The following is a 14,578-nucleotide window of genomic DNA, read 5'->3' on the forward strand; positions in this document are numbered from 1 at the left end:
CGCTGGATTCAGGCGGCGCAAGACCGTGGCGTATGGAAGTCCCTACAAAAGACCTATCCAGCAGTGGACGTCTATCGGTTTCTGATGATGATGATGACGATGAATGTCTACTGAGCATTCCACTAATATCACTTCAAGATGCCTAACAGTTTTTTTAAAGAAATTCTATTTTAATGGCCACAACAGTCGTAAAGAAAACACAAAGGGACAAACAAGCAGTACATTTTTGCCGTCAAAAACAACTCCTACGATATAAATTGTGTTATTCCATTCCGCGCGAGACGTTATGGTGTTTTCGTATGGAGGTAGGTGTGTGCTTTGACAGTGACTTTAGTGACAGAAATAGGGGCGAAATGGAGTTGGTGATTCAATAAAATGAAATAGGCTGGATGGGTACTTTGTGTGGCAAAATATAGCTTACTTATTTTTTTATGATGACTAAGCCCCTTCTCAAACATTGATGTAGATTGTAGAATAAGATCACGAACGAAATGACATCGCTAAAGTGGCTAAGTTTAAAAAAAAAGAAGAACAAAAATATTTATTTTAAAATAAAACCCAAGCAATAAGTCTAAACACTAGTTTGATATAAGGTCAAGAGCGAGACCAATAATTAATCTATGGTCAAACTATTATTATTTTTTGCTTTAATTTTTCCGACCGCTTTTGAAGGACTTATTATAAATTCTGTAGATACCATAGAGTTATGACATCACTGGTTTGACAGTAACTTTAGTGACAGAAACAGGGGGCGGAATACCTACTTTGTGTAGAAAAATGTGGGGGGGTTTAGCCAGCATTTTTCGTTGAGTCAGTCGAGTAGCGAGTTCCGCGGGTAAACTACTACATAAGTGCGAACAGTTTTAATCGAGTACTACGATCCATTTTGCGGTGCCATTTTGTTTGTTCAATAATCCTGTCCATACAAAGTAATATAAACGAGTAAGACAATGTCTAAACGTATGCATAATGACGCGCGATGCTACTCCCCATAATATTAGTTACTTCGTGCCGTACAGAACCAAAGTTTTCCCTCTCAAGTCTCTGGCACAAACAGATGCAAGTTTAATGTGTTCCACGACATTGCTACAGTCAGCAACAGACTAATATTTAATAATATGATTGTTGATTGCTTTTTTAAAATTGAATTTCTTATGTCTTATGAAAGAGACATGATGTATTTTTGTTTTATATTTGAATTCAACGCTTTTATTATTTATATAGGCATATTTATTTATTAAAAGTATGGCAATAGTTAGCTAGAATATAGAAAGTAAATAGTGATACAATTTGTAAGATTAATTAATTTTAATATTTTTAAAACAACTCTTCCTCAACAAACCCAACGGGCAATCAAAATGGAGAAATGCATATTGCTATTTAAATTCTTAACCTACTGGTAAAGAATTTAAATACTAAACCTACCAGAAGTTTTGCCGTACCGTTTTGTCAAGAGGTCGAGGGGTTCGATCCAGGACACGCGCCGCACCTCTTACTTTTCAAAGTGAGGTACTTATGTACGTTTTAAGCAAATAAATATTCAAAGGTGTGTGAAGTCTGCCAATCCACACTTGGTCAGCGTGGTGGACTATGGCCAAACCCTTTTCATTCTGAAAAGAGACCCGTCCTCAGTAGTGAACCGGCATTGGGTTGATCATGATGTATTGCAATACTCATATTATTACGTTTTATATTATAGTTTATTTAGCTGCTGACCGTACTCGCTTATGACACATTAGGCAAAGTGATGTGAGTCTCATTCCCAGCTGGTACTTAGTAATCTACGAAACTTGTAACAAAATAACAAATGGTTCACATTAAAAAAAAATGTGTAATGTTTTATTTTGAAGTAATAGGACTGTATTGTAATTTATAATAAAAGTACCTATCCACAATTTAGTTCTACGTCTTATACAAAAGCCATTTTGTTATTAATTAATGTTTTTTTTTTGTAAATTAATTTTTATTTTGTCAAATAAATTGAGTTCTCATGATGATGTTAAATTTTTCTTGACTTGACTCGAGCTATATAGTTTACTACCGATCCACCCCGACTGCGCACGGGTGCATGAAAATAAGCGCGAGCGAAGCGAGCGTGAATTTATAGAAGAACTACTATATTAGCCATTTCAAAAATATTTTCCTTTTGACTGGGAGTTTGGGGGTCAAACCCCTTGACTAGTGCCATGTTTAATACTATTATTGAATATGAATGGAATGGAATATGAAAAACATATAAAAACATGTAAAAACTCGTGGCAAAATAAAACAGCCTACGTAAAGCATTAATATCGTACAATGGTGGATAACAAGAAATATGCCGTCCCCCGGGTATCATTTCGGTGAGTTGGAACATTAACTTTTATCTGGCTTAAGTGCGTTGGGTTCGTAACGGATAAATGCTCTGGTGACCTCTCTGGTATAGTGGTGCAAGCAAGTAAAATGATATTGGGTTCGATTTTCATAGGAAATTTAGAAATGCGATGTATAAGTTTAAGACTATTATAAACTTTTTGATGCCAACGACTTAATGTTGTACTCGCCCTTAGTATATAGGTAGTACTTGAAGTTCACAATTTCTCTTATTATATTATAAATATATAAAAGGAGAAAGGTGACTGACTGACTGACTGATCTATCAACGCACAGCTCTAACTACGATCGGGCTGAAATTTGGCATACAGATAGCCATTATGACGTAGGCATCCGCTAAGAAAGGATTTTTGAAAATTCAACCCCTAAAGGGGTGAAATTGGGGTTTGAAATTTGTGTAGTCCACGCGGACGAAGTCGCGAGTAGTGACTAATACTTTTCCTCAAAGCATTTTTTCACCGATTTAAGCATTGTGGAAGAAACTTCAAACCAGTCATGATTCGCAGTTTGTAATCCTATGTAACGACCTACATGCTATATCTATTCTTACTTTCACCAAAGGTTGCCTGGTAGAGATTGCTGTGAGCAATAAGGCCGCCTTTGCATACAATATTTTTTTAGTTTTAGTTTCTGTAATAGTTATGTAATATTTTTGTGTGCAATAAAGTATTTCTATCTATCTATCTATCTATCCATAAGGGTCCCGAGTGAAAATTTAATAAACATTCAGATAAACTCCGCGAAAATTCTCACTAATTTAAAGCGGCTGTATTAAATATACCGAAAAATCTGTTCCGCACAAAAGGTAGGCGGGCAGAAACACGGGAAAATACGCATTCCACCCCTAAATCATGGCGAGACAAGGTTAATGGGGTTGAAAACACAGCCCTCGGCTAGTCACGTAGCTTGGACGAAATTAAATAAATTCTTGCTTTATTATAATTCCTTAGGTAAATTCCACTCGGTAGCTTAGTGATTAGAAAACGTAGATTCAGAAAAAACTATATTCTTCTTTTGATAGAACCACAGACTATCACCTATAGACGCCTAATAGCCGGACACCCCCGATCGCCAAGTTTAGGCAGTTTCTTAGCATAAAAGTCGGCCCACGCCCATTCGATACCCTCATTCCGCACAATCTAATCTGGTGGGCTACGCCCCTGGCTAGTTACCACCCTACCGGCAAAGCCGTGCCGCTAAGCGATTTACCGTTCCGGTACCATGCCGTGTAGAAACCAAAGAGGTATGGGTTTAATAAAAACTGCCATACTCTTTCCAGGCTAGCCCGCATCCATCTTAGATTGCAGTGAGATTGCAGTCAAGGGCTGATTTGTATCTGAGGTAAAAAAAATAAAAACCACGCGATCTAAGTAGCGGAAAAATTACAAAGAAAATTGGAATCAAAAAATTACTGTACCACTTTTATGCTTTGACCTACTTCTGTCGCACTATAATTACCCGTTCCATATAAGGTACATTCCCGTCATTAACGTCGGTAATCGGTACTCCTCCGTTCCGAGTGTTAATGGCTCTATTCGACGACGAAAAATGAGCACTCAAATGGATCGACCGCCTCCGAATAGCTTCATTGGAATGTCTTTAATGATAACTAGCTGGTCGCTACTCGCTGATACTGGCGATTTAAAGGCCTTTGTAGTAATAACAAACAATCTTTAAAACCCCTTAATCCACGTGATTGAAGTCGCTGAAAACTGCTAGTTCCTATATTTTTATAAAACTAGCTGCCCCGGCGAACTTCGTACCGCCTAACAGTCGATTCTTTTTCAGATTTTTTTGAAATTTTTCTTTCCGTAAGAACCATCCTCGTACTTCAAGGAATATTATGAAAAAGAATTAGGTTCAGCGGTCCTCGAGATTTGCGATCAGCAACACATTCAGCGATTCATTTTTATATATAGATGGGAAACTGACTGACAAAATATTCAGCTCAACCCGTTGACCTTAGAAACGTGATATTGATATTTTACATGTAGGTGTTCAGTAAAGCCAGTTGTTTTTCGAGATTTTCAGCTAGCAATACAAGCCACTCTCGCGCCGAACACCGGACTATCCTGATTGGTGGATAGCACTGATATATTCGCATCACACGTCATTAGTGATGCATTAACTGTCCGTTGCAAGTCACCGTGCGTCACGGTCGTACATACATACAGAGCGTCTCCCCACGCCGTGCGTGAGAAATACAACTACAAAAACATTCGAATCCCACGTTTTACCCCACCGGTGGACAATTGTGCTGTGCCGTGCCCATCCCTTTGTGTGCTGGTGATTTTTGGACGTTCCAAATCAAGCGGTAAGTGGTAGTTTTGTAAGTTGTAGATTTTGGGAAACTCTGAGCAACTGAACACCCTTTTTCCTAATTTATAATTATTATTGGTCCTTCGTTAGCTCTCCAACATTTCTGGTCCTTCGAACCGGATTAAGTTATATATTTTCATAAAAAACCAGTGATAACATTGAAATAACCTTGAAAGTTCTAAATATTTATCTTATTTATTCTATTATTTACGTAAAATATATTTATTTCTATTCTAAAATATTAATAATTATATGTATTTTACGTATATTTCACTAGTTAATCAATAATTCGTAATTATTATTGCTAGAAACAACCATAAGATTCTTTTGTGTGCGAGGTGTCGGACCGGTAAATAACAAACATGGCCGAACCCACTCCGACGGAGAAACTTGAATTAAAGTTGAAAACATTGCATTTTAAACGAGATTACCTATTCACGAAAGCACAAAAACTATATGATTATTCGAAAAATATTAGAGATGATTCGAATAAGATGCAAAGCTTTCTAGCTCAGTTCTCGGAATTAGACAGTGTTCGAACTAAATTCGAAAATACGATTATGGAAATTTTGGAAATTGATATGCAATTAAAGCCTGGTATTAAGTTAACTACATCGCAATTAGATGCCTTTGAAAGTTTATATGAGAGTTGTAGTTTGCTGGCGCGTAAATATCAAGCGAAAGAAAAAGGCGGTATGTCAGAAAAAAGTGAATTAACGAAACCGTCGCTTCCAAAGTTAACATTATTCGAGTTTGATGGCGAATTAGAGAATTGGACAACATTTTATGATACTTTTCATTCGCTCGTACATAGCCGAGACTTTGCAGAAATCGATAAATTTCATTATTTGCTTTCGTGTGTAAAAGGCAATGCACTTAACCTCGTTAAGAAGCTACCTATCACCGCAGCTAATTACCCACTAGTGTGGCAAAGCTTGTTGGAAAAATATCAGGACAATAGGGCGCTTGCGGATAGGTATCTCGACAAAATGTTAAATTTCACTCCTTTGCATAAGGATACAAGTGCGAATCTTACTTTATTTGTGGAAACGTTTGATCATTCGCTAAAAGCGATTCAAGCGCTTCGAATTGAAAACTTAGATGATTATTTAATGTGTCATTTAGCTTTGCGTGGCCTTGATCCTCATACAAAAAAGTTATTTGAAGAAAGTAGGGATCAGAAAACTATTCCGAAATTCGGCGAATTGATTGACTTTGTTAATAAACAAATTAAAGTTCTGGATCACGTGTTTCCCAGTACTTCTGCTAATACAAATACGCAGTCTAAAGCCAAACCAAGTTATAACAAAGGCAATCAAAATTCGAATTCGCGACAAACGTCAAAATCGGTTCTGACTACCTCCCGGATTAATAAGTACGAAGATAATAAAAATAGGTTAGTCTGCCCGCATTGCAATTTGGGGCACATGATATATAGGTGTGACGTTTTTAGGAAGTTGCCAGTCGAGGAGCGAATTGACCGTGTCAAGGCTTTAAGACTATGTGTAAATTGCCTAAAAAAGCACGACCAGATCTGTACTAGTTCTATGACCTGTGGGGTATGTACTGGTCATCACCATTACCTACTTCACAAAGACCAGGGTAGCGCGGTCTCTGTGGGCACCTCGGCCGTGCCGTCAACCCCACCCGCGCAGCCCAGCTCATCGTATGGGCAGCAAGCGCTCGTGTCGTCGTCTCACTCCGTGAGTGACTCGGTGCCAGCGCAAGATGCGCTGTGTTCTCTTAGCGAATACGGCGTAGTACTAGGAACGACGCGGACCCACATTCTCGATTTTAGCGGACAATATCAAGACTGCAGAGGAGTTATTGACTCCGGGGCGCAGACGTCCTTTATTACCGCCGAGTGTGCCCAACGTTTGGGACTCCCGCGTCAAAAGTGTCCTTTTTCGATCTCCGGCCTTGGCGGGGAATTCATTAAAAACCAAGGTATGGTAACGTGTACCATAAAACCGCGGCATCAGGACTGTCCTAAGTTTACGTTAAATATGGTCGTCGTAACTAAAGTCGCCGGTGATATGCCTAATGTTTATTTCCCGCGCGAAGTTGTTAGTCATTACGATAAATTCAACTTAGCTGACCCGCAATTTTATAAAAAATCGCGGGTTGATATACTTTTAGGTAACGACATAGTGTCGCAAATTGTAACAAATAAACCGTTGTTTATTAATTCCGAGATACCTAGCGTAATCGATACAGTATTCGGTTCTGTGATCAGTGGGAAACTTGTAATCGATAAAAAAGATAACCGGGAAAAGTCTCAAAATTATTGTTTGTCGGTGTCAGAGGGTGAGTCACTAGACCAAGCGTTACGTGCATTTTGGACAATCGAGGAGGTGCCGTGCACTCCGTCCATAAACCCTCTCGACCAACTGGCCGAGGATATTTTTGTTAAAGAACACACGCGGGAATCGAACGGGCGTTATGTCGTACCTTTGCCACGCGTGCCCGGTCACCCGGAACTCGGTGAGTCATATTCCATCGCGGAGCGTCGTTTACTGTATACAGAGCGTAAGCTATCTCGTACTCCGGTGTTGCAGCAAGCGTACGCAGATTTTATGCGTGAATACGAGGCTTTAGATCACATGGAGTTATATGTAGGAGCGTCTCCTAGTAAATATATAATTCCTCATCATAGTATTTTACGACCGAGTTCCACCTCAACGCCCCTCCGTGTGGTGTTTGACGGGGCCAGTCGTACTAAAAATAATGTGGCGATTAATGATATATTGTTAACTGGGCCGAACCTTTATCGTGATATTTCGGCTATCATTATCAACTTTCGTCTTTTCAATTATTGCCTCGTCTGTGACGTTTGTAAAATGTACCGAGCGATACGACTAAAGGAAAGCGACCGGTGCTACCAACATATTTTATATAGGTCATCGCCCACTGAACCGATTAAATTATTTGAATTAAAAACCGTCACCTACGGACTTAGCTGTTCACCTTTTCTCGCGATACGTACGTTGATTCAGCTAGCTCGCGACGAAGAGGAACGTTTCCCGCTCGCCGCGCAAGTGATCAGAGAAGGGGTTTATATGGATGACGTCTTATATTCTTGTAATACCTACGAGGAGGCTTGTACGATTCAAGACCAACTTATAGGTATATTTGAAAGCGGTCGGTTTTTATTGAAAAAGTGGACGAGTAACAGCTCGGAACTATTGAATCGAATTCCTTCGGATCATAGGGAATGCCCTTTGACCTTTATGAAAGACGGAAACGAATGTACCATTAAGGTGCTCGGCTTAACTTGGACGCCTAAGTCCGACAACTTCGTTTTCGCCATAAATAAAACAGACCCAGTTTTGACCAAACGATCGGTCCTAAAGTTATTAGCGTCTATTTACGACCCCGTCGGGTTCCTTACACCTTGCACGTTCCTTGCTAAATTAATTATGCAGGATTTATGGAAGTTAGGTATCGGATGGGATGAACCATTACCGCGCGAGATAGGTAACCGGTGGTCGACTTTCACTTCGGAACTCCCGCGCCTAGCGGACATACCTATCGAGCGCCACATGCTACTGCCTGGACAAACTGAATGCGAGTTAGTAGGTTTTTGCGATGCGTCATCGCGCGGTTACGCCGCGTGCATTTACGTCGTTTCGAATGATGAGCGAGGCAAAGTTAAGGTTCGCTTAGTGACCGCTAAGTCTAAAGTGGCGCCGGTTAAACCTATGACTATTCCCCGATTAGAGCTCATGGGAGCTGTGCTACTTAGCAAGTTATTAAAGTTCGTTCAGGATAATCTAACACGGGTCAAAATTAATAGAATAACATGCTTAACCGACTCAACAATCGTGTTGTCATGGCTTAATACGGACGCCTATAAATTAAAAACGTTTGTGTGCAACCGTGTTGCACAAGTCACGGAGGTCGTACCTTCTCATAGTTGGCGTCATGTTAGCAGTGAGAACAATTTAGCAGATTGTTGTTCGCGTGGAGTTTCTCCAACTCAACTAGTCTCCGAACGTTTTCGGTGGCTAGAGGGCGCTGCGTGGTTGTATCAGCCCCCGACTGATTGGCCCATCTCAGTTTATATTCAGGAAAAGGAAGTTGAACCTCCTGAATTGAAACCTTTACAGAATTTATTCTCTGAACAATTAAATGACAATAACGAATCAAAAAGAGAATTTTGCGAACGACTATTGAATCGATTTTCGTCTTATTCTAAATTACAAAGATCTGTTGCGTGGATTCTGAGATGGCGCAATAGAATACGCTCTTCTATTCAATCTAAATGTTTGACCACTGAAGAATTGAATACAGCTCAGGACTCACTGATCCGATTGGTACAAGAGGTTCATTTCTCAGACGAACTCGATCGCTTATCAAGAAATGTTAAAGTTATTCCTTCACTTAAAAAGCTTTCGCCTTTTCTTGATTCCATGGCCTTTCTCAGGGTAGGGGGTCGTATCACCTACTCTGAGCTACCGTATAACGCGAAACATCCTCGTCTCTTACCAAAAGACAGTTTGTTCACAAAATTGTTAATTGAATATTGTCATAAAAAATATTTACATGCCGGACCACGCGCGCTCCAAGGAATAATAACGGAAAATTTTTGGATACTATCGGCTCGTAGCCTAATTAGATCCGTCTTAGCTAAATGCAAAGATTGTTTCAAAAACAAACCATCTTTATTGCAACCCCAGATGGCTCCATTGCCTCCAACCAGGCTCATGCCTCAAAAAATATTTGAGCATGTAGGTGTAGATATTGGGGGTCCCTTTTATATTAAGGAAAGTTTACGTAAAAATGCTAAGATAACCAAGTCTTACTTGGCATTATTTATCTGCTTTTCTACAAAAGCAGTGCATTTAGAAGTTTTATCTTCCTTGTCGGCTGATTGTTTCCTCGCGAGTCTAGACAGAATGACGTCACGCAGAGGACTTTGCTCGGTCTTGCACTCGGACCGTGGTTCGAATTTCTCGGCTGCTAGCAAACATTTAAACGAAGTGCAGCGATTCTTGCGAGATAACGAAGAGATCACTGCGGGGTGCGCACAGAGACAAATATCCTGGAAGTTCAACGTGGCCAGTGCCCCGAATATGGGGGGGCTCTGGGAAGCTGGGATTAAATCTGCAAAGTACCATCTGGTGCGTAGCGTAGGAGACAAGTACTTAACTTTCGAAGAACTAACTACAGTGTTCTGTAAAGTTGAAGCTATACTTAATTCCCGGCCTTTATGTCCACTGCCATCGAGTGACAATCCGGATGAATTTAATGTATTGACAGCTGGCCATTTCCTGATCGGTAAAAGTCTAACGGCCTTGCCGGAATATTCCCTTGAACTTGAGCCGATCAGCAGATTGTCTCGCTGGCAATATCTTCAAAAGAGCTCGCAATTATTTTGGAAGCGATGGAGTCGCGAGTATTTAAATACACTTCAACAGCGTGCAAAGAGGTTCACGTCAAATATTAATCTTAACTTATTACTTATTAAAAATGAGAATGCGCCTCCATGTCAGTGGTCGTTGGGCAAAATAGAGGCCCTACATCCCGGCCCAGATGGCGTTGTTCGTTGTGTGACGTTACGCACACAAAAGAGTCGGTTGCAAAGACCGGTCAACAAGTTAAGCCCTCTACCCTATGTTAACTAATTCTCGTAGTAATTATAAGACTTAGAATATTATTATATTTCTTTTATTCTAGTTTAGGGCTAACTTATTTATTATTATTTGTATTAATTTTATGTTTATTTTAATATTTACTTTTTCCTCACTGGTAGGAAACCATTTTATGGTTTCGGTAGGGGGTGTGTTCAGTAAAGCCAGTTGTTTTTCGAGATTTTCAGCTAGCAATACAAGCCACTCTCGCGCCGAACACCGGACTATCCTGATTGGTGGATAGCACTGATATATTCGCATCACACGTCATTAGTGATGCATTAACTGTCCGTTGCAAGTCACCGTGCGTCACGGTCGTACATACATACAGAGCGTCTCCCCACGCCGTGCGTGAGAAATACAACTACAAAAACATTCGAATCCCACGTTTTACCCCACCGGTGGACAATTGTGCTGTGCCGTGCCCATCCCTTTGTGTGCTGGTGATTTTTGGACGTTCCAAATCAAGCGGTAAGTGGTAGTTTTGTAAGTTGTAGATTTTGGGAAACTCTGAGCAACTGAACACCCTTTTTCCTAATTTATAATTATTATTGGTCCTTCGTTAGCTCTCCAACAGTAGGTGCACTCTATAATGTAAACCTTTACTAAGAAATAACTTTTCTAAATTCTAGCGGAATTTTTAAAACACCTAACTGGTCGTAAACTACTTACCTAACCTAACCGGGAAAAGCTAGTTGACAAAAAATTACATAGAGGGGTACGACCAAAACTTTACGGTAAGTACTACATTATACTTTTGACCTACTTTTGTCGGGCTATATAGTTACCCGTTTCATATAAAGTACATTCCCGTCATTAACGTCGGTAATCGGCACTCCTCCGTTCCGAGAGTTAATGGCTCTATTCGACGACGAAAAATGAGCACTCAAATGGATCGACCGCCTCCGAATAGCTTCATTGGAATGTCTTTAATGATAACTAGCTGGTCGCTACTCGCTGATACCAGGGATTCGAAGGTCTCTGTGGGAACAACACTCAAACAACATAACTTTGTCACTCAATAGGTTAAAATAAATGGCATGTTAAGAGCCGATTTCACCAACGTAAAATAAGTCAGATCTTGGCAGGTTCTTGGTACAAAAACTGTCATTACACCCAATTTGTTCCTTGGTTAAACTCCTTGGTAAAAAGTAGGTGACATTGATATTTAGGACAAGGACTATTAGAAGTAGCCCTATTGTGACACTTACTGTTAGAGCGAGATAGCTAAATGCATTTAAGCTCTTATTAGAACGTGACAAAATGATTATGTTTTGTCCTTATCACCGTGGCCACGTTTTTTTGTTTGCCAAAATGTATTTGTACGTGAGATTTTGGCAAACAACGTGAATTGAGGTTATTTTGACTCAAGTATTGTACCTAAATAAATAATTGATTAATTGTTTTGTTATTTTTTGTTTTTGAATTTATTGTGCAATGGTGGGTTGCAACTTGCAGTATACTAGGCTACAATAGCCGAAGCGAACGTAAAATAGACGGAATAACATTTCACAAGTAAGTACCTCTGCTTGAGCGAGAGGGACTGAGGGGGCCACGCTAGTTGCATATCTGGACATATCTGTGTATTTAGGTATATATTTAGTGAAAACTCAATATTGCTGCCAACTCTATGACTCCAGCATTAATTAAAGAGATACTTGGCAAGCTTCAATACGGGTCGCTGAGCGATATGTAAAGAGCTTTCACTGACAGCCTGTCTCGTCACTCGCAGGCTTTGCTTAAGCGCTTGATCCGATGGCAAATGGAGGCTCAATAGGTTACTGTGATACCACATTTTTGAAGAGTTAATAAATATTTTAGACTAAAGGTTGTTTTACGTCGAAGCAACAACATGCGACAATTCAGCATGCTACCAATGGAAATATTAATTTTGCTGTCACAAACATCATCACCATAAACCCATTGGCGATCAACTACTGAGCACGAGTCACCTCTCAAAATAAGGAGGTTTTAGCTGGCCTGTCTAGTTTGTCTGTCTGTCTGCTAGCCTTTCACGGCCCATCCATTCAACCGATTTTGGCTAAATTTGGGGAAGGACATAGGCTACTTTTTATCCCGGAAAATGAAAGAGTTCCCACGTGACTTTTTAAAACCTAAATCGGACAACCTGAAGCGGACGAAGTCGCGGGCATCATCTAGTTTGAAATAGAATTCTATTGGACAAAAATAATTAAGCGAGTCAAAATTTGCAAAGCCTAGACTAAAAATAATTTCAATTATAAAAATGCGAAAAAAAAACTTTTAATTGAAATTCTCAATTTAAATTAATGCCGCTTCGATTGTCGTTCCATTTTCCGAACAAATTAACCGTTAACTATCAAGAGTTATTATCGTAAAAGACTTTGCAATTGAGGTATTCATTCCTTGGCGTCTCGTTGAAAATGAGGTTATTATTATTTCACAAAGAAAAATCATTAACTTTTCGCGCTTAAGAGTGTCAATTAATTCTTGTTATTGTGAAATTGTATTTAACTCTATTGTGAAATCTACTTTTTAATTAAATAGGTACTTTAAAATTTTAATAAATTTGTAGTTTCCCACAACTCTGATCGCGAGGTATTTGTCTAAATAAAAACGAAAGGGTGACTGACTGACTAACTGCCTGATCTATCAACACACAGCTCAAACTACTGGACGGATCGGGCTGAAATTTGGTATGCAGATAGCTATTATGACGTAGACATTCGCTAAGAAAGGATTTTTTTAATTCAACTTGTAAGGGGGTAAAATAGGGGTTCGAAATTTGTGTAGTCCACGTGGACGAAGTCGCGGGCATAAGCTAGTTTATATATATTTTCCTATCGAACTAATCTGGACCCAAAGTCCATACTAATACTATGAAATTGTGAAAGTATATGTGTGTGTCTGTGTGTAACCTTTTCACGGCCCATCTCTCTTCTCAGTATGAGAAGTGTTTGGCCATAGTCCAACACGCTGGCCAAGTGCGGAATGGCAGACTTCACACACCTTGGAAAACATTATGGAGTACTCTCAAGCGTGCAGGTCTCCTCATGATGTTTTCCTTCACCGTTAAAGCGTTATTTAATTTCCTAAAACGCATTGTAACTCCGAATTTATTAGAACTTCTACTAAGTGAATAATTTCTAACCAAGCTCTCAAATAAATTACTACTTACTCCTTATTCTGACAAGCTGCAAGAGAGACTATGCAAATAGCAAATGGACTAAAACTCCTCTAGAATGAATGAATGAATTAGGGTGAATGTAGACCGAGTCGGTCATTGCTACTACGCTCTGCGAAATGTACGTTTAAATGAAGAGATGTTGGGGAGATCTGTGTCGCGTTTACTAAGATCTCTGTCTTAAAGGGGTATTTACACTGAAGCTAATTAGTAGGGCTCCGTATCCTTTCGTCCATCTGTCCGACTGTCCGTCTATTCGACTGTCCGTCTGTCAGTCAGCGGGCTGTATCTCATGAATTGGGTATTTTACTACTTTTGAATTTGATTAATATTACTACTTTATTATAAATTAGCTTATGCTCGCGACTTCGTCTGCGTGGACTACACAAAATTCAAACCCCTATTTTACCCCCTTAGGGATGGAATTTTCAAAAATTCTTTCTTAGCGGATGCCTACATCATAATAGCTATCTGCATGCCAAATTTCAGCCCGATCCGTCCAGTAGTTTGAGTTGTGCGTTGATAGATCAGTCAGTCAAACAGTCAGTCACCTTTTCCTTTTATATATTTAGACTAGGATAAAAATAATGACGTACCTACGCTGAAAAAAATATTTAAATCTAACAAAGATTTACAAAGTTACAGGCATTTTAATTTTGGAGTGGGAGGGTCTTCTATCCCTTTCTCGCAAAACGCAAATTTGTATGAAACCGCACGAAGCTATGGCATTTGTCAAAATGACGTCATAATTCTAGATCGCTATCTCTGTCTAATCAGAAAAATTTAAATGCTTATAACTTTTTTGTTATTTGATCGATTTCGGTAATTAGTTTTTTCAGTTTTCGTCATTATTTTTATCCTAGTTTATAATAAAGTAATAAAAAAATTGGAGTCAAATATCCAATTTACATTGGTAGAGAGCTAAATTTTCACAGATTGAACAATAGACGGATGGGCAGCGGAGGCTTTAGGGTCTCGTTCGCACTCTTCGGATACGGAACCCTATAAACCACATTGACTTGTTTAACCACTAAATAAGGCAAGGTTAAAAAAATTAAAAAAATTGTCGTTTACGCCTTGTGACGTCATT

The 14,578-nt window shown here is 39.4% G+C and overlaps 1 protein-coding gene across 1 annotated transcript in view; it reads left to right on the forward strand.

Moving 5' to 3' along the window:
• The first annotated feature begins 257 nt into the window (after positions 1-257).
• The window catches only part of LOC117982803 (uncharacterized), a 114,550-nt gene continuing 100,229 nt past the window's right edge, over positions 258-14,578 (forward strand). The window contains exon 1 of the mRNA XM_069499389.1: positions 258-305. Coding sequence (XP_069355490.1) covers positions 287-305 — 19 coding nt within the window. The 5' untranslated portion in view covers positions 258-286. The remainder of the gene's footprint in view (positions 306-14,578) is intronic.

The sequence above is a fragment of the Maniola hyperantus genome, chromosome 6 (assembly GCF_902806685.2).
Source record: "Maniola hyperantus chromosome 6, iAphHyp1.2, whole genome shotgun sequence".
Lineage (NCBI taxonomy): Eukaryota > Metazoa > Arthropoda > Insecta > Lepidoptera > Nymphalidae > Maniola > Maniola hyperantus.